Below are 18,071 nucleotides of genomic sequence, written 5' to 3' on the forward strand. Positions count from 1 at the left end.
TGTACAAATCATCCCCAACCCTGCACTGACACCTTTTGCAGGCTCACTCTACCCAGGAAGGGCGTCCCTCTCTGTATCACTCCTTCCCAAGGTTTCTTCCTTTTTTTTTTTTTCTCTCTTTTTTTTTCTGTGGAGTTTTTCCTTGTGTGCAGAAGGGTCAAGTGTGGGGGGTGTCAACTGTAGGGCCTGTCAAAGCCCATTGAGACATACTGTATGTGATTTTGGGCTATATAAGAAATAAATGTTGTTGTTGTTAATGTTGGTGAGAACATCTGCCAGCTGGTCAGCACATTCTCTGAGCATCTTCCAGAAGAGCATGTCCCTCGAAGGAGGGTTGCATGTCCTCATAGTCATGTTGTTTTGTTTGTCGAACCGTACTGGTTTGATCTTGTGGAGATGGACTTGGAGACTGTAATGTCATCAGTGCATTTGCTGTTGTAGCTGTTGACTGATGTCGTGTTGATGTACATTTGCCAGTCAGTGCATTCACAACAGCCTTGAAGAGAAGAGATGGCTCCTGCTGACCAGGTTCTCACCTGCTTCAGAAGAATTTTTTTTTGCGTCTTACGAGCGGTCTGTATGGTCCATTTAGCATAATAGGGATGTGGTCTGATTGAGCATGATGGGGGCGGGGCTCCGCCCATTACACGCCCCTCTTGAACTGCCTTGAGATTCGCAGGGTTGAACAGTTGTTCAGGGTGTGCATTCTGTAGTCTGCTAAAAGCTCCGTACAGCACGCAGAGCCCCTCCTTCGCATCAGTGCTGGGTGGTACGTACACTCCTATCATGAACACAGAGGTGAATTCTGGTGGTAAATAAAAAGGTCTGCATCTCACGGGATAAGGTTTTTATTATATCAGCCAAACAGAGTCTTTATATCAAAATATTACATTACATAGAGTTGTGATACTGAAGAGATAAAAAAATGTTCATCTTTGAAAAGAAATAATAATAATATAAATATGACTAAAGAAAAGCAGCAAAAAGGCCTCCACAACTTCCTTGTAGCTTCAGACCTTTAACTGTTCATGATTCACATTTTACGAAAACACAAGCAGTCGTGCTCATCGTGACCAGGACCACGACCTTCCAGACGCTCATACAATAACACTTCTCTCACACACACCCACACGTGAATGTCTGTTTCTATAATTCCTCCTTGAAGTCATTTTGAGGTCCTGTGCTTTCTCCATCGTCTCTCAGCCACTTGTGGAAGACGGCAATGGGGTCAATGTTCCAATGCTTATGAAAGGAAATTGGAATTTGATGAGAAAGAAAGTCTCTTGAATAATCCTCGGGACGTGCCTACAGACAATTAGAAGATTATCAAATTAATGAAAATATCATCATTTCACAGGCACATGATTTTGTCAACAATCTTCTAGGGTATCATTTAATTAAAATGACTGCACGGGGATGGTCTATAGATCATAAAATAGGTTCATATGTGTGTGTGTGTGTGTGTGTGTGTGTGTGTGTGTGTATATATATATATATATATATATATATAGAGAGAGAGAGAGAGAGAGAGAGAGAGAGAGAGAGAGAGAGAGAGAGAGGGTGGTAGTGGCCTAGTGGGTAACACACTCACCTGTGAACCAGAATACCCAGGTTCAAATCCCACTTACTACCATCATGTCCCTGAGCAAGACACTACTCCAGGGAGACTGTCCCTGTAACTACTGATTGTAAGTCGCTCTGGATAAGGGCGTCTGATAAATGCTGTAAATGTTATGGAATGTTAATTTTATGTTCTTCACTTGATCAGTCAGCTCCACCTAGTGCTTCTTCCTTACATGACAGTTAAATGACAGATAAAAGGCAGCATGTTACCTGGTGGAACAGGGGACTGTGTGTAACAGGAACCTTGAGTGCGTTGAGGCACATCCCCAGCACCATGTCATCGGGAGCGTCGTTGCTGTAGCACTTACAGCCGCTCCGCAGGATCCTGAGAACAGCCTCGTGGCTGAACACCATCCTTAAAAAGAACAGATGTACCCTGTGAGGTTTAGATCAGACTGATGATGGTGCAGAACCACATTATCACATTTATTAGATATGAGCAAGCGTGTCAGCCTGACAAAGCGGGAGGATGCAAAATATAATTCATCAGCCGTGCCAGTGCACCGTGCATCTTGATTGTGTCAGAAGAACTCGTGGCTATGAACAGGAACGTATCATAATGATGACTAAAGCCCCTGCCGAGGGGATGCACATGACAGTGTATTTCTTGGTGCCGGTCCTGAGACCAGGGAAATGGGGAGGGTTGAAATAAGAAGGGCACGCGGTGGAAAAACTTTTTGCCTGACCGGTTGATCAGCTGTGGCAACCCATAATGGGAGAAGCCAACAGAAGAAGCAGACATGAGCTTTCACTACAGTCTACCAGTACAAAAATATGTCTGACACTAATATTCTTTGCACATCAGGTCACAAACCTTTCTTAAACTGCAGAATAACTATAAATGTTGATCTAGACATTAAATTTGTTAGAGCTTGTCATGCTGAAAACTCTGAAACTCACCCTCCCCCACCAGTGATGTAACTGTAGCCCCCCTGGCTGAGCCCATAGCCATACCGTTCACCCAAGCACACCGGCTCTTTAGGATCATAGCACCCCAGCAGTGCTTGTAGCCTTGGGAGACTGTGTAGATCAAGGAAAATATAGGAAAAAATGAGGTAGGACATGAGGTAAGAACATTTTTTTACAATAGGACCAAATCCATGGTATCATGCATTAATACATTTTTATGTGATGGCAAAATGTAATCTGCAAAAATCACCTTGGAGTGGATTATCCCACTTACAAATCATACGGGACCTTTCTTATTTATATATTTAACCTCCTCCAACCTCCTCTGGTCTGATACTTGTTTGATACTGAAAGCCTTCACACATTTTATCTTCTCGCACAGATTACTTTTAGATTACTATTTTTTACTATTTATTTACAATTTTTACATTAAGATTACTATTTAACGCCATTACTATCCCAGCAGGTTACCATTGATACAGGAGATTAAATGGCTAAAGTATGTCTTTTTGCCAAAGTCAAGTATTCTCCAGGACACAAAACACACAGAAATACAGTTACAGCACATCGAAGTAAATTGAATATAGTCTTCATGCTAAGCATACCTGATGAGAGTGTCATCATCTACAATTAACAACCAATTCGTCTTTGGCACAGCATCACTCACATATCTCTCGAGGATTGCAAATGTTTTCCCGCAGTGGCCTGCAAGTCAAAAAGAATTGATTTATAGTATATTAAAAGAAAATCTTATGAAAGAAATGGTAAAAAAAAATAATATATATATATATATATATATATATATACACACACACACACACACACACACACACACACACACACACACACACACACACACACACACACACACACACACAATTTTAGGAGGAGAAAATATAGTAGTCTGACCCAGGGAGATATGACAGGGAATAAAAAAAAAAAAAAAACCTGAGGAGAGAAAAATGTGAAGGTACAAAAGTGTAGAAAGTTGAGATGATTCAATGGAGAGGTCCACAATGACTAATGTGGTTTGACCGCAACTGACAGAACACGAGAAATTGGAAATGTGGGACTGTGCTGTGGAACAGAATGTGCAGTATCTCTCCGTAGGGAGAAAAAAAAATGGGATTCCAGCGTAACGGCGAACTGATGTGCTACACACCGTGTAATAGAACGCACATCTCGAAGCCCATAGGCCTCTTATATGAAAATTGCCTTTAAGGACTGTCTCATTATTTACAAGATGAAGCTGTAATAGAGAGTACAGTTTCGTGTGCATGTGTGGATCTGGGAATTACTCATTTTGCCCGGCTAATTTCTTTGGGACTGGATTGGACTAGTTCTCAGTGTTAAAGGTGTCTGAGGGAAGGGAAACAGACAGGATGAGGTAAATCACAGCCATTAACGAATTTGATTCGACAGTGGTTTCATCTAAAATCCTTCAGCACCAAAAACCATCACTTCACTTGATATTTCCATTTATATTCCATATTTATATTTCCATGTAAAATCACTTTATATGGAAATCCAGCCTTTTTCCCCACCAGCCAACCGAAGTGCAAAGGGAAGACCCCCCCCCCCCATACACCTGCAGACTGTGGGTTAAAACGATATCGATTGCGTTGTCTGGTGTGCAGTAGGGCATATAAAAACTGCCCTGAAGCTTGTTGCCATTAAGGTGGCGAGGGAAGTTACTGTAACAGCAAGGCCTCTATTACCCAAATGTCAACGGAAAATTAAGCCGTGCTCCGTGTAACGCTTGTTCTACGGACAACGTGGAGAGGTTGCGTGTACAGGTGGAATGAGATCTCTGAGTAGGCATCCTTCCATCCTACCCCAAAATATGAATGCCTGTGAACCTGTGTCATTCCAATCTTTAATTGACACTTACTGAAGAATCATCCTCTTAACCACCACTAAAGTCCTTTATCTTAAGTAATTCTCAAGGCTTCAGTCACTGTGCAGACACTTCAAAGCCCAAATAGAATTCGGGAATCGAGATTCCACACAGATATCCTGTTCTGAAAGGCAAGGAGCTGCTCCTGCCTTTTATTCAGACAGAGATTACACTTTTCAGTCACGGACAAGACATTCAATTAGTGAGCTCATGAATAAACAGCCAGGAAAAACAGGCACTTGATGTGCCCAAAGCCTGGAGCTACATCCAACTCACTTAGAGGGAGATGGAAAGAATCAGCTAATGGCTGCTTTCCGTGATGGTGCAACCGATATGATGTTGTAACAGACTGAATAATGGCCGAGGACCCCGTATTTGTAATGGTGGCTGGACATTTATGACATTACGTCCACTGCAAATAAAGTGCATGTATATTAATCCAGTTTGGCTGAGCCATTTTTGAAATTAAAAAGCATTTTATTTAAATGTCTGGTACCAGGGCATTCTGATACGGTGTAACATGATTCCATGACTCGGCTCCGAAATCCTCTACCAAGTAGTCGTACCTGTCCTCTCTACAAATCCCGAATCCTGAACTCCTTCCTGTCCTACTGTTCTGTCCTGTATTGTGCCTTAAACGCGAACGACAACATCAGTGTGGTGTTGCGGCTCACGCCGGTCCACGTTCGCAGATTCTCGTTCTGATTCCGGTTGCCGTGACATACGGGTTTTAATGCATCCACCATTTATTGACCCAAACCCTAGAGGCATTCCTTCCTTCTCATTCTTTTAAACTCGATATCTTTTCATTCTGATTTGAACATCTTACTGGAATTTCTACTAATTTGGTCCAAATGTTCACTTGGACACAAAGACTGGGTTTATTAAATTTTGGTTGTCAAAGGTGAAGTAGAACATTTCCATGAAGTTCATGATCTAATAGTCTCAAGAGAGACCATGCATTATCATGCAAGTCCACTGTCAGAGGTAAATATTTTGTTGTTGGTGCCTGTTCACCAAATTGAGCCATGTGACATAAGGGTTAGTTTAATGAAACAGCATTCTACAGATATCCTAATGTAAGATAAAAACTAAACTTTGCTTGCTAGTGAGGGGAGTGTGGAACCAGACTTTAATTGTTCACTTGAAGAGTGTGTTTGATGTTTCACACTCCTGGTGTGAGGACTTGTTAAAAACACAGCAACAGTTGAGATAAAGGCAGCCAAAGGCATGAAGACGACCTACCCCTGTCTGTATTGGGGACCCCGAGGTTGACTGTTGGAATGGTTGGGTCGGCAAAATCGCTGTAGTACTCGAGCAGGAGAGCTTGTTTCTCCCAAGTCCGTTTCACCACAGGAACTGCAGGACAGGAGCAAAACTTGTCAGCTTTGTGTGAATTTGTGCACTGCGCACAACTCAGCAGTTCAAAACAAAGGACAATTTACCAATCGCTCATGCTGCCTCATCACTAGACATTTATGTAAAAAGAAAAAAATTCTCCTACCATCAAGAGCTCCTTATTTACTCTAAAGGTAATGATGAAATTTTATAGCTGGGATGAAAGTCCTCTGCCACGCTGCAGTAATACTTTGCTTATCAGTTACTTCGAATTGGAGTCCGTTACAAGCCTGTGAGAGGCCTAATGATCAAACACAAGTGCCACTTAACCATAATCATTATTTTATCAGTGCAATTCAGAATTTTGAAGAACGACCAGTGCTGGTTTTAAAATGACCTCTAAACACCTTCCAGTGTGTCTTTCTGAAGATAATTAGTAGATAATTACAGTAATCAGAACAGTTAGATGAAGGGGACATGCCAGCTTGGATGCGATGGGGAAGTTTTTAGGAGATTCAAACCACTTCACTTGATCTGTCTCATTAGACTTTTAATAAAACCTGCATAATAACCACCCAGACCTGCCATAAAACCCTGAAACAATGTGGCTTCTGCTGGATGTAAAAGCCCACCAAGAACAGGGAATGCAAGTGTTGAAAAAAGTAAAGTCCAAAGCACCACTGTGTAAGAAACCAGAACCAGTACTTTTCTCATATGAGAACAACATTTTGGTTCTCAAAACATCTCAGAAGATACAGGGTATTTCGTACATTTAAAGACCTTTTTAAGGCCACTTTGTAAGATCCTGAATTGGAGTCGTCAACTACATTTGTCCAAGGGCCAACGTTTTTCTCCGAAGACATTGTGATGGCCAGATGCTCTAGGCTATTCCTGATTCAGTAATATCAGAGTAATTTTTTATATAACGAGAACTCCCACTCTCAGAACATTTGGCAAGTGCAGAATTTAGCCATCAAGTTCCATAAATGTACATTAATTTTCCATCGGGGTGCTGGATGGAAAGCTCTGGTTAAACTGCTAATATGCATACCTGAAAAAGACCCACTTTTTTAGACAGTATTTTTAAGACCTTTAAATTTGGAGGCCCAGGCGACACAGGCTTGGTCCTCAATCCATTCCTGAACAATATGTAATATCCTGATAAAATAACCCAATCATATGAATTTGCTATGTAGTTTCTTCGACAGGTAAATAATGGTCATGCACTCAGTGGATCACATGCTGCTTTTCTGACATTCATTTTTTTTTTTTTTAAGTGAAGTGATTGTCACATGTGATACACAGCAGCACAGCACACGATGCACACAGTGAAATTTGTCCTCTGCATTTTACCCATCACCCTGAGTGAGCAGTGGGCAGCCATGACAAGCGCCCGGGGAGAAGTGCTTTGCTCAGTGGCACCTCAGTGGCACCTTGGCAGATCGGGAATCGAATCGGCAACCTTCTGATTACAGGGCCGCTTCCTTAACCGCTAGGCCACCACTGGCCCATATCTACATTTAAATGTAGATATGGGTAAACATGGATATGGCAAGCTCTGCTTTCAGAAATCTCTGCTAGAGCAGCTTTTCTGCAGTAGCAGATGGGCTAGCCTCTCCTGCCAGCCAACTGCTTGATGGGGGCTGTTTGCTTCTTGTCAAACACACAAAGGTTCCCCGGCATGTTTTCTCACCCCATTTTCCCAACTGCTGCTGAACAGAAAACATGAAAAGTCCTTTTAGTCCAGCCGAAGATAAACAGCACCCCTGAATGTGTGGAAACATGTAAACAACATTTACCTCTGTCCGCGTGGAACTTCCTGCATGTTTTGACGGCAACAAAGACGTCCTCTTTCTGGACAGGCTTCCCCTGAGAGTTTAAAGGGATAAATGTAGTCAGCGCTCGGTTCCCAGCAGCAATCACTAAGTGGTGTCTGCTTAAAGCCAGCTAGAAACGTGGGGATGCTGTTCATTTTGAGCGGAAAGTAAACCCAATGCAGATAGTGTTTGACAATGGCTATGGGTGTGAGTGCTTGTGGGAGGTACAGCACACCCCCCAGAACAGCCCTCTATTCATTATGTAAAGATTTTGACTTTTATACATGATTCTAAACGAACGTCAATTTGGAAAGCGGAGAAGAGAAAAGAGCCAAGATGAGAGGTACGGGGTACCCACGCATGAAGGCAGGTGGCGGCCGAGGGTCGTGGCGCAGCGCTCGGCGCCGGGGGCGTCCTGGGGTAACGTGCAGAGCTCCGGGACCGCGGTCAGCTGGGGCCCTCTCCCGTTCTCCCAGATGTACAACGCGATCTGAAACACCAGGGGGCTGTATCAGCGGCCGCTAATGAGCTGCAACATCGGCCTTCCCCGCACAGGGCCAGTGTGGCCGCGAGACTCCACGGCGACTCAACAATTACTGTATTAATTAAGGGAGATGATTGGCCTGGCACACCAGCTCTGTGAGGAAGAAATTCCCCAGGCTAATTAAAAGTAACATGCACTAGTATTTACATGCTTGGAGGGGGAAATATTTTTTTAATCATTTCTTTCCCAGTTATTAATTCAAATACAAGTCTTTATTTACATAAATAAAACACAGGGACAAAAGTAATTTGCCAACCATATCAACGTAAAAAAAAACATTCATAACTCCAACAGTATTTTTTTTTTATCCTGTACCTTCAAAAATTACTCATATGACATTTTTACATTACATCACCTCAAATGGGGTTGTGCGAGGACCTTGCCAAAGCATTTTAAAACATTTCTTTGTCTGCAAGAAGAACGAGGCAGATGTCTCGATGAACAACTAATAACATTCATTTCACAGCCAAACGATCTGTCATTTTCCTGTAATTATGTTTCTTTCAGTCATGCCAGTGATGCAGCCAGCCACCTGCAAACCACTGAGATGGACCTGTGTGTGCAGCTCTTCCTGTTGACCCATGTCACCTTGTTCACTGTCATTGCTGGACCATAGGACATTATTTCACAAAACTAGTGTGTTACCATCCTAGGGTAAAGCAGTTCTGACCAAAGGAGGATGGGTTCTCCTAGCTGTCACAAGTAGCGTCTCCTTACCAATAGCATCACACTAGGAAATTGGAAAGAGGAGCGCAAAGCTTGAAGGTTTTTCATGTGGAATGATTAACATTCAGACAGGTTTTGGCAAGAAGGTCATTCACGGAATGGAGTAAAAGTTTCCTCATTTAGGGAAGATATAAAAATATGGATTATGGATGTCCTGAGCGGCAGGGCCTTGGAAACGCTTTATAACACTTTCCACAGTGACAGCCATCAGCACACATGATGGGCTTCATCCTCGATTTACTTCCAGAATCAAAGTCAGATGCCATTGGTCTATCTGCCAGAAATGAATCCCAGCTGTAAGACAACCTCATTGTGGCACTGCATGCAGGAGAGAGCTGCAAGTGACAAACCAAAGCAAAGAAGATCAAATGAAACACACATTCAAAGGACACCAAAGGAAATAAGACCTTAATCAGCCATAATATTAACACCACCGACATTATATACAGCAGTCCCCATTTTTGGGGAGTGGTTGGGGCCTAGCGGTTAAGGAAGAGGCCCCGTAATCAGAAGGTTGCCAATTCTAATCCGAAACCACCAAGGTGCCACTTAGGTGCCACTGAGCAAAGCACTTTCCCCACCCACTGCTCCCGGGCACCTGTCATGGCTGCCCACTGCTCACTAAGGGTGATGGGTTAAATGTTTCATTGTGTGTGCCATGTGCTGTGCTGTGTTTCACAATGACAATCACTTCACTTTCAATTTACCCTCAAAACGCCCCTCTGTGTATGTTGGTGTAGATCCTGCAAGTTTCAAGGATCAGACTTGTTTTTCCAGCAATCCAAATGCACCATTGGATTGCGAGCTGGAAAATATGGGGCTATTTGAAACACCTGATGTTGTGTTCTTTAAACTGTTCTTGAACCATTTATATTGATCTTGGTTCAGAACAATATGTCATCCACATGGCCCAAGTTTTCTTGAATGTAAAGCTCTGTTTAGCATGGACAGCTGCAGAAACAATGTGCTCAACAAAGTGGGCTTTGCAGAAGACGACTAACTTTGACATTATAAAGGTTACATTTCTGAAAAAAAAATCCTCCATAAACCCTATATATCAACGTTTTACACTGAATTATTGGTCATTAGATGATAATCTTTCATAGGCATTACTGTGAAACATTTCTCTGAACTTGGAAAATCATCACTGTAAACTGTTCATACTGTTTTATGGATCAGTCTCCAACTTGCCAGGGTGAGAGATGTGATGCCTTCCATGAATGCAGATAGGTGTCAAAAAAGCAGCCTTGCACTTGGGGCAAGCATAAACTAACAAAAGACACAGATGGAGCAGACAGAGAAACTGAGACAGGTCTATTTTTCTTCTGATGGAGGGGACTTAAGGATGCAGGATGCAGGAAAAAAACCTTTTCAAGAAAAGCAGCAAAGTCATACGGACAAGAGGTACCTAAGCCTGCAGTGTGACAATGTATCTAAAGGCAGAAAGTAGGAAGGACCCTGTGCATCAGAACAGCAGGATGTGCTATGAATTTTAAGTAGCGTAAAGTCTCAACCGAGTGAGCATTCCTAAAAAACGATGAATGAGGGACAATAACAAAAAACAAGATAAATGAGTAAATACATTTAAAGATCTATGCTACACTGTCTGCTGTATTACAGATTTGACAAATGAAAAGACAAAAGACATCTCTGCTTTTCCTTCATTGTACGTATGAAGCACAAAGTAGGCCAGCACCCGAGTTTCTTAGAGAATAACTTGGGATATATCTTGACAAAAAGTCTATAATTCACTTTTAAGAGCATTAGAGCTTTTAAGAACTTTAAACAGTACAATCTCGAGAGACATCTTAAAAGAGAGTCAGTCAATAACTCACCGCAAAAGCCTAGTTTATGCGAGTTAGTTTTCTTTTTCCTTTAGGATCTAGCTGTCATGATAAGAAATGGCTGCAATGCGACTAAACATTTCTGACAGGCAATGAGCACAGGTACTATCAAGGCCTGCTGGGGATAGACGTATATATTACCTCAGTCTCACATGACAAAGCAACATCATTCTAATGTTATGGAAGCACCTTAACATCAATATACTGATGTAAATAAATGTGATGTGTGGGTGTGTGCCTACTCCCTTATTAGTCTGTGATATAAATCATTTCCATGTAATGCTCGGTTCTGTGGAATGCTATGAGGAAAAAATACATCAATAATGAATAAGAAAATGTCATGAATTATTTAAAACGGGAAATTAAAACATCATTAATTCCATATGACATTAATTATAAACATTGGAAATAAAAACACTATTAATTAATAAAATATTTTGTATTGAAATATTTCACTATTAGTTTAATTTTATTTATTTAATAATGAATTGCTTCTATCGGCAAGTCTGACCCATCAAACAAAGTGGGCGGGACTAAGAGACACTTTCTAACCTATTGTAGCACCCATGGATGTTAGAAAAGACACAGGCTAGATCAGCATTCACAACATTTAAATACTGTTCATAAAAAAGGCTAATAGACAGATCCAGTCAAAACAATCACTTGATCAAAAACATTTTTGTCAGAGTCAAAAAAATGATTATATGATTATAAGATTCATGTACTTTTTAATAAACAGAGGTACTGCATGGTATTTAGAGTTTGTGCAATTTTTCCTTAAATTACACCCTAATACTTCTCATCACAGGATGAAATTGATATGAGAAAATGTCTCAGTCACGTTCCATAACTACTCCATAACCTCACTAAGGTCTGAGCCGGGATTCAAATTCACAACCTCGGAGGTGTGCGGCCATGTCGTTCACCGCTGCATCACCATGCAGCCAAAGAAAATGAGTTTGCAAAGCATTTAATTATGTAATTTTATCCCATTTTAATGTTTACTGCCAGCATTAACTAGTTTACAAAATTATACAGTTAATGTTGAATATTTCCATTAAGTGCCCTCGGAAATTTTAATTACTAAGCGCCGATGCAAACTCCTGGCCTGAAAGCTTGTACAGCTAAACAAACGAAATTCAATTCTGCAAGCAAAAAGTACACTTCGAGTTTTGAGAAGATTTTCTTATATCCACATAAACATGCACACATGATTTATATTCAGGAAGTAATTGAATTTTATCCATTATAAATGTTCCAGTCACATAAATGAGTATGGGTGGCATACTAATATAATAAATGGTGCCTGGTTTTGCCGACAGCTGCATTCATCTTTCCTCGCCAGATTGGCTTCTCCACGGTCACACATTGAGCCGTTCTGAACACCACATTTACAGTGCAATTTTTTTTTATTACAGTTTAATATGTGCCTTTTGACATATTGATTATGGTGTTATTCAAGCAAATATATAGAAATCTTACCTCATGTTTCAGGTCAATGGTGAAGTCAGACTTCAGCGGCTCGTTTTTTACTTTGTTGGTCAGGCTGAAAATTGGTCAGGAAAATCAATCATTAAACCACTGTAACCTGCACTGAAACAACAGATCTGGAAAGCCTTTTATGAACTCGACAAACATATGATTATGTTATAACGCTATGGAGATCTCTGATGAGAATTCTATCTCACTGAAGCTCAAGTCATTAATCTGACCGATTTACAAGTGGAATGCTCAGGGCCCAGGATGCAGTGAAGTCCGGGTACTTGAAGATCGATGGGTTTTCAGCAAAAGCATAATGATGGATGATGGTGGATTCTTCATCATGGAGAGGCTTGCCAAGGAACCACTCCTGAGAAGAGGGCATGTTGACATAATCAGTACCCTTAGCATCCATTAGTGTCATTATATTTTCTTGTTGTGAGACTGCATTAGATTATAAGGGGATATTTTGTTTTGATTTGAATAATTTATAATTAATCAGTTTCACTAAACTGATAAAGTACAAACCCAACCGAAACAACCAAGCACCACATAAACACAATATAAACACCAAGTGCAAATGCAATAGGTTATTATCAAGCAATAATCGACTACTAATAGCATATTACAATTACAGTTTATAAACCCTGTTTGACAAAATATAATATTAGACTTGACAAATTAAACATTATGTATTCAATGCCTGTATTAAGAAAGTTACTTACAATTCTAAAATTTGATTTGTAGCTACACCCATGTCACCTTATTTCAAATTCATATAAATTTATATTTATATCTATATCCATCTATATAAGTGCCATACTACAGCACAAATAAAGTTTACTAAATGTTGATCTCAAAGCACATTAGTAAGGCAGTTTGTAGTTTCAGGAAATCTTAATGTTCTCAGGCTTCAGTCCTGTTTTAGAGTTGGATGAACGTTTGCCCTAGGCACTGGAACATTCATAGACAGAACAAGTATTTATAAGCCCCACTGACAGTGACTGATTTTTAAAAGTTAAAAGAAAACCCCACTGCAGTTGGTGAAGTGAATTTCTTTCTGCAACAAGCCAAGATGTGACCTAGGAGGCACATAAGAAAGCAACAAAATATGGAAAAACTGAAATATGGACAGTTAGGATTTATTGGGTAAACCTGAATTGAGCCAAAAACCCTCCAACTGTTGGATTATCTTAAGTATCTTGGCACTGAACTTAATAAGTTAAAAAACAACATTTAAATGGTCTGGAACATCCTCTTATATTAAAAAACACATATCAGACACCAGAAGGTTAACTGGCCAGATGGCAATAAATCATTATTACTAATTCATTGCCACTCAAAAGTGTGATGAAAACACAAAGGTGGATGAAGAATAAAAGACATACATACACACACCACAGCAGAGGGTCCCTCTGACCCTAAAAAGGTTCAGTCTCTGTGCAAGCGTGTAGGCATTTGAGTGCAGAAAAAAACAGATGTGGGGGTATTCTTTTACACGAAGCATGGAATAAAAGGATGCTGAATTGCACTCACTTTCCTCCTGTCAAAATGATCAAGGACTTGAAGGAGCTTGGCCACCTGCACGCTGGTCTCCTCCTCGAGGAAAACGATCCAGGAGGAGTTCTTCCCAAACAAGGACGACAGGCTTCGAAAAGCAAACACAAGATCAGATCAGTGTTTGCAAAATTCTGGAAGGATTACTCATTGTTGGACAGACGCTCTGAACCTGTATATCTCTGCTAAGGATTGAACGTCAGTCCTCCACCCAGACTTTATCTTTTGGTTTTTGCTATGCTAAAACAACAGAGATCCAGATCTGGTAACTCCTCTGATCTGTGAGATCATCAGAAAAGCATTTTCCCCCCCACCACGTGTAACAGTGCGGGCTGACTTACTGAGGCATCAGGGGAAGAATGCTCCAGTCGCCCTCATTGTCTGACAGACTGTGAAGAAGCAGTACCGCAGGTGGGCTCTGAAAGAAGTGAACACACCATTAAATCCCAGATATGCACAGGCATGCTGTTGTTATGCTACAGCTAACAGACGGCCAGAAAGACAACTCTACAATCAGCTGTCAGGTATGTGGGAAAGACAAACCTTATAGGTGCTGTTTTTGAACTGGTGCTAAGTGCAAGGCTACCGTACACTACACTACACAAGTTTGGGGCTTGATCTCTGGTGCTTATCATATCATATCTTAAAGAAAATAATTATTTTATAGTTATTTATGTCACCCACAACACAATATTTAATGATATTTTTATGAACAGAGGTAAAAATGGAAGGATCTTAATGATTTACAGCTCTCATGGACAGCTCTCATATTTAAGCAATTTCCTTCGGGATTAATAAAGTTTTCTGATTCTTCTCATGCACCCGTCAATACGTGACATGCACATGAAACATCATGAAAGATCATGTTTCGTTGTTGTTTAGTGTATTCATTTATGTAAAACTGAGGACGCCTGCACTTATTGCCAGTTTGAAAATACTGCCCTAAAGGTGCACCCAAGGATAATATTTCTCTCCAAAGTAAGCATGGTATGCTGACTTATCTCATACTGTATGTGTTAAAAGAAAATTGCATTGCGCTGGTATCAGTTCGGCCCGGGGCTGGGTATAATGAATGTATGAGCCTGGCACAAGGCCGTGAGTAATAGCTCTGGCAAACACAAACAATGGAAAAACTGACACTCAAGGCTACCGAGGAGTGCCTGGTCACGTTATCGTCGACTGGTACTGCTTCACTTTCGGGTCATGCTGAAGCGGGCCCATGAATTTTAAGCGAGCACGATGCCCTTTTAGACTGGCTGTGAGTCAGATTGATCTTCTGGGGAACCATGGGTTTTGAATCAAGGGTCAGACGGGACGTGGGGTGTTCACAAGCTATTTACAACTCCTCGCCTGATTGCAAATGTGCAAAAGATGTGGAAAGAGCATGTATGTGGGGTTTCATAAATCAACTCTTCTTCACAGCTCTGATGAATTGAAAAGTGAAGCACATACAGGATTAATAAACTCTCCTAAGCTACTGACATTAAACATAATAACCATGTAATATGGTTTTCTGACTAACAGACCCTTTCCCTAAAAAAAAAAAAAAAAAAAAACATTCACAATGAATGGACATTTTACAAAATCCCACATCCTCTTCATTTTGATAGGCCAGGGAGAGAGAGGTAAACTTGTCATGTCTTTTTTTTAACTGCACACAATGTAAAAAGGATGCTGAGTGTTGTTTATGCAGAGCTTTGCAGGGTTTGGTGAAAAAATTTGAAAATCATTCCTGGCCTATATGTGCCACTGCTGTCATGGTCGCCAACGCAACAGAAAAGAAGAACATGATGGTCAAATGTCAGGTGCTTAATTGGCTTTATTGAACCAGACCATTTCACCCTACACAGATTTCTATGATGACCATCTCAAGTTTTTTTTTTTACATGTCTCTTCAGCACTGTGAGGGTGAATGTCCACACCCTGGCACCACACTGCACTGATTACACTGGAAGGGTGTGGGTCAGTGAGACGCACATATTGCACCAGGGACATTGGCCGCATGATGGGATTTTACACTCTCGTTTCCTGATGAAAATCATGGCCAGAAGCTCATTGCATACAGATATACGGAGGAGGACTGCAAAATAGCAAGGAGAAAGAGGACAGCGATGAACAAATGTTCCTGTGTCAAAGGAACAAAGTACCTGGTCTCTGCTAACTTGTAGTGCTATAAAATCAATGCATATTTTATATATACATTTACATTTACGGCATTTATCAGACGCCCTTATCCAGAGCGACTTACAATCAGTAGATACAGGGACAGTTACAATCTGTAGTTACAGGTAAGTGGGATTTGAACCTGGGTCTTCTGGTTCATAGGCGAGTGTGTTACCCACTAGTAACTTCCTAAGTGGAGAGTTTGATTTCACAGAAGCGTGATTGACTTGGAGATATATTGTGTTATTTTAGTGTTCTTTTTTGGGCAGTGTGTCAGTGTGTCTCATGTTATACTTGCAATAGTTTTTATAATACTGATGTGCTGTCACCACATGCTAAATATTAATGCAACATTTAATGATAATGGTTTTAAAAATTGACGTCTGTATCATGACAGGAGCATACTAAACAGTCACATGGAATAATATAGAGAGAAATCAGACATTCTGGTTTACTTTGAGGTAAAATTGCATTTTTAATCATAGGATTTCACTCATGATTAAATAACAATAGAGACTTTTGAAGAGCTTGTGCATTGTGTTGTCTACGAGAAATTCTATGATGTAACTATGAAACACTTGACAAAAGAATAAGTATAAAACAAACATGAAAGCCATGTGGATGAAAGAGACCTATAAAAACAGCAGGTGTTTAAATAGCATTTGTAATTTTTGGTATTTATGCACAATTAATATTTTTTAACAAAGCAGTTAATAATTCGGACTTACCTATCACCTATTACAACAAAGAAAATGAGAAAGGAAGCCACCAAGAACCGTCATGTTCTTATAAGGGGATATAACAGAGAGAAGAGAGAAAGAGACATCACAGATTCGACCCATAGACACACACAGCTCTGCCTCACACAGCTCTTTGATTAGTAATGTCATCGCTGATGTCCCTCTCATTAGCACCTTCATTATCCTTGATGATTAGGCCAACAGACTGGATGTCCAGTGCCAGTCCTTTATCTAGACATTTTTGTTTCTGACTTTAAGTGAATTTGAAGTAACAGTTAGCGGCACCTGTTCAATTTCTGAAAAATATCCTTTATCTATTTTTACAACGATGTCCTTTAAAGTGCAGAATCCCAGCCTCAAGTTGTGGATTGGTGCTGACACCTTGTGGTTCCAGGCATACATTGCAAACACACTTAAATGTGTGTGTGCATGTGTGTTGGTGTTTTTTTTATATTTATTGAAGAGCACTTAGGGGCCTCACATTTGTAAAATAAAAAAAAATCCTGTCAAACCCCCTCTCAACGCTCAACAAAATATCACATGCCTCTCCTGCTCCCCACTGCTCCTTTTAAACAGGGGGACATTATACACCAGCCTGATTGAGAATCAGCTTTCCTGCCAAAATCCTAATTATAATCAGTATAAAATCTGATTTCAATTTTTCCAAAAAGAAAATGGCACCATACACCCCCTGAATCATGTGAGAAAGGGTGCAGCGTGACTCACCTGAGGCACTATACTTTATAACTCAGAAATCCACAACCTACAACAGCCATTAACACTTGATTACCCCATTCAACCTGTTATCTCTAGCCTCAGCCAAGCAGCATGATTAGTGATCTCACAAAACCTCCCATCAGACCCAAACTAAGTCGGCTGAAGCCAATGGAGCGAGGAGCAGATCAGAGCCGAAAAAAAGCCTCTCACATCAAATCAGTTAATATCAACATATATGGGCACCCAGTCACAAGCTCTGACCTGCAGCCAATTAAAGAAGCATGGCAGGAGGATAGGTTCCGGTTGGATTAGTGACTGGGAACTGTGCTTGTACAGTTCCTGCGTACCTGTCCTAGGCTCTCCGCCTGTTCCAGCAGGCTGGTTCTGCGGATCTCAGCCTGTTGAGCGTGGAAGGAGTTCCTCTGACTTTGGATGACAAACACCACCTCCTTCAGATCTGAAAAGAGACAGCACAGAGATCACGTGATGCCATTTTCTGCTGGTGTTTAATCAATAAGATAGTGGCCAGTACAATCTGCCAATAATTGATTTCCAACAACAATTTCACAATGACAACATTCACTACAATATCACTACTTTACATAGAGTAAATTGTAGATTAAAAGGAACATATTTCTGCAGGTAGAGCTGTTTAATAAACATCTACAGGTTCCACTGGAAGGGTGAAATATTTGCATTCATATGGTCATATGGAGA

At 40.7% G+C, this 18,071-nt stretch overlaps 1 protein-coding gene across 2 annotated transcripts in view; it reads right to left on the bottom strand.

The window, feature by feature from the left end:
* Nucleotides 1-832: 832 nt before the first annotated feature.
* Nucleotides 833-18,071, bottom strand: part of b3glcta (beta 3-glucosyltransferase a) — a 47,005-nt gene continuing 29,766 nt past the window's right edge. For both annotated transcript variants that reach the window (XM_028961331.1, XM_028961332.1), the window contains 12 exons: nt 17,702-17,811; nt 14,076-14,152; nt 13,714-13,825; nt 12,411-12,547; nt 12,181-12,244; nt 7,943-8,074; nt 7,567-7,636; nt 5,675-5,788; nt 3,138-3,237; nt 2,524-2,643; nt 1,834-1,978; nt 833-1,305 (listed from right to left, as the gene is read on the bottom strand). In XM_028961331.1, coding sequence (XP_028817164.1) covers nt 1,147-1,305; nt 1,834-1,978; nt 2,524-2,643; nt 3,138-3,237; nt 5,675-5,788; nt 7,567-7,636; nt 7,943-8,074; nt 12,181-12,244; nt 12,411-12,547; nt 13,714-13,825; nt 14,076-14,152; nt 17,702-17,811 — 1,340 coding nt within the window. In that variant the 3' untranslated portion in view covers nt 833-1,146. The remainder of the gene's footprint in view (nt 1,306-1,833; nt 1,979-2,523; nt 2,644-3,137; nt 3,238-5,674; nt 5,789-7,566; nt 7,637-7,942; nt 8,075-12,180; nt 12,245-12,410; nt 12,548-13,713; nt 13,826-14,075; nt 14,153-17,701; nt 17,812-18,071) is intronic.

Source organism: Denticeps clupeoides, chromosome 19 (genome assembly GCF_900700375.1).
Source record: "Denticeps clupeoides chromosome 19, fDenClu1.1, whole genome shotgun sequence".
In the NCBI taxonomy this organism is placed as follows: Eukaryota; Metazoa; Chordata; class Actinopteri; order Clupeiformes; family Denticipitidae; genus Denticeps; species Denticeps clupeoides.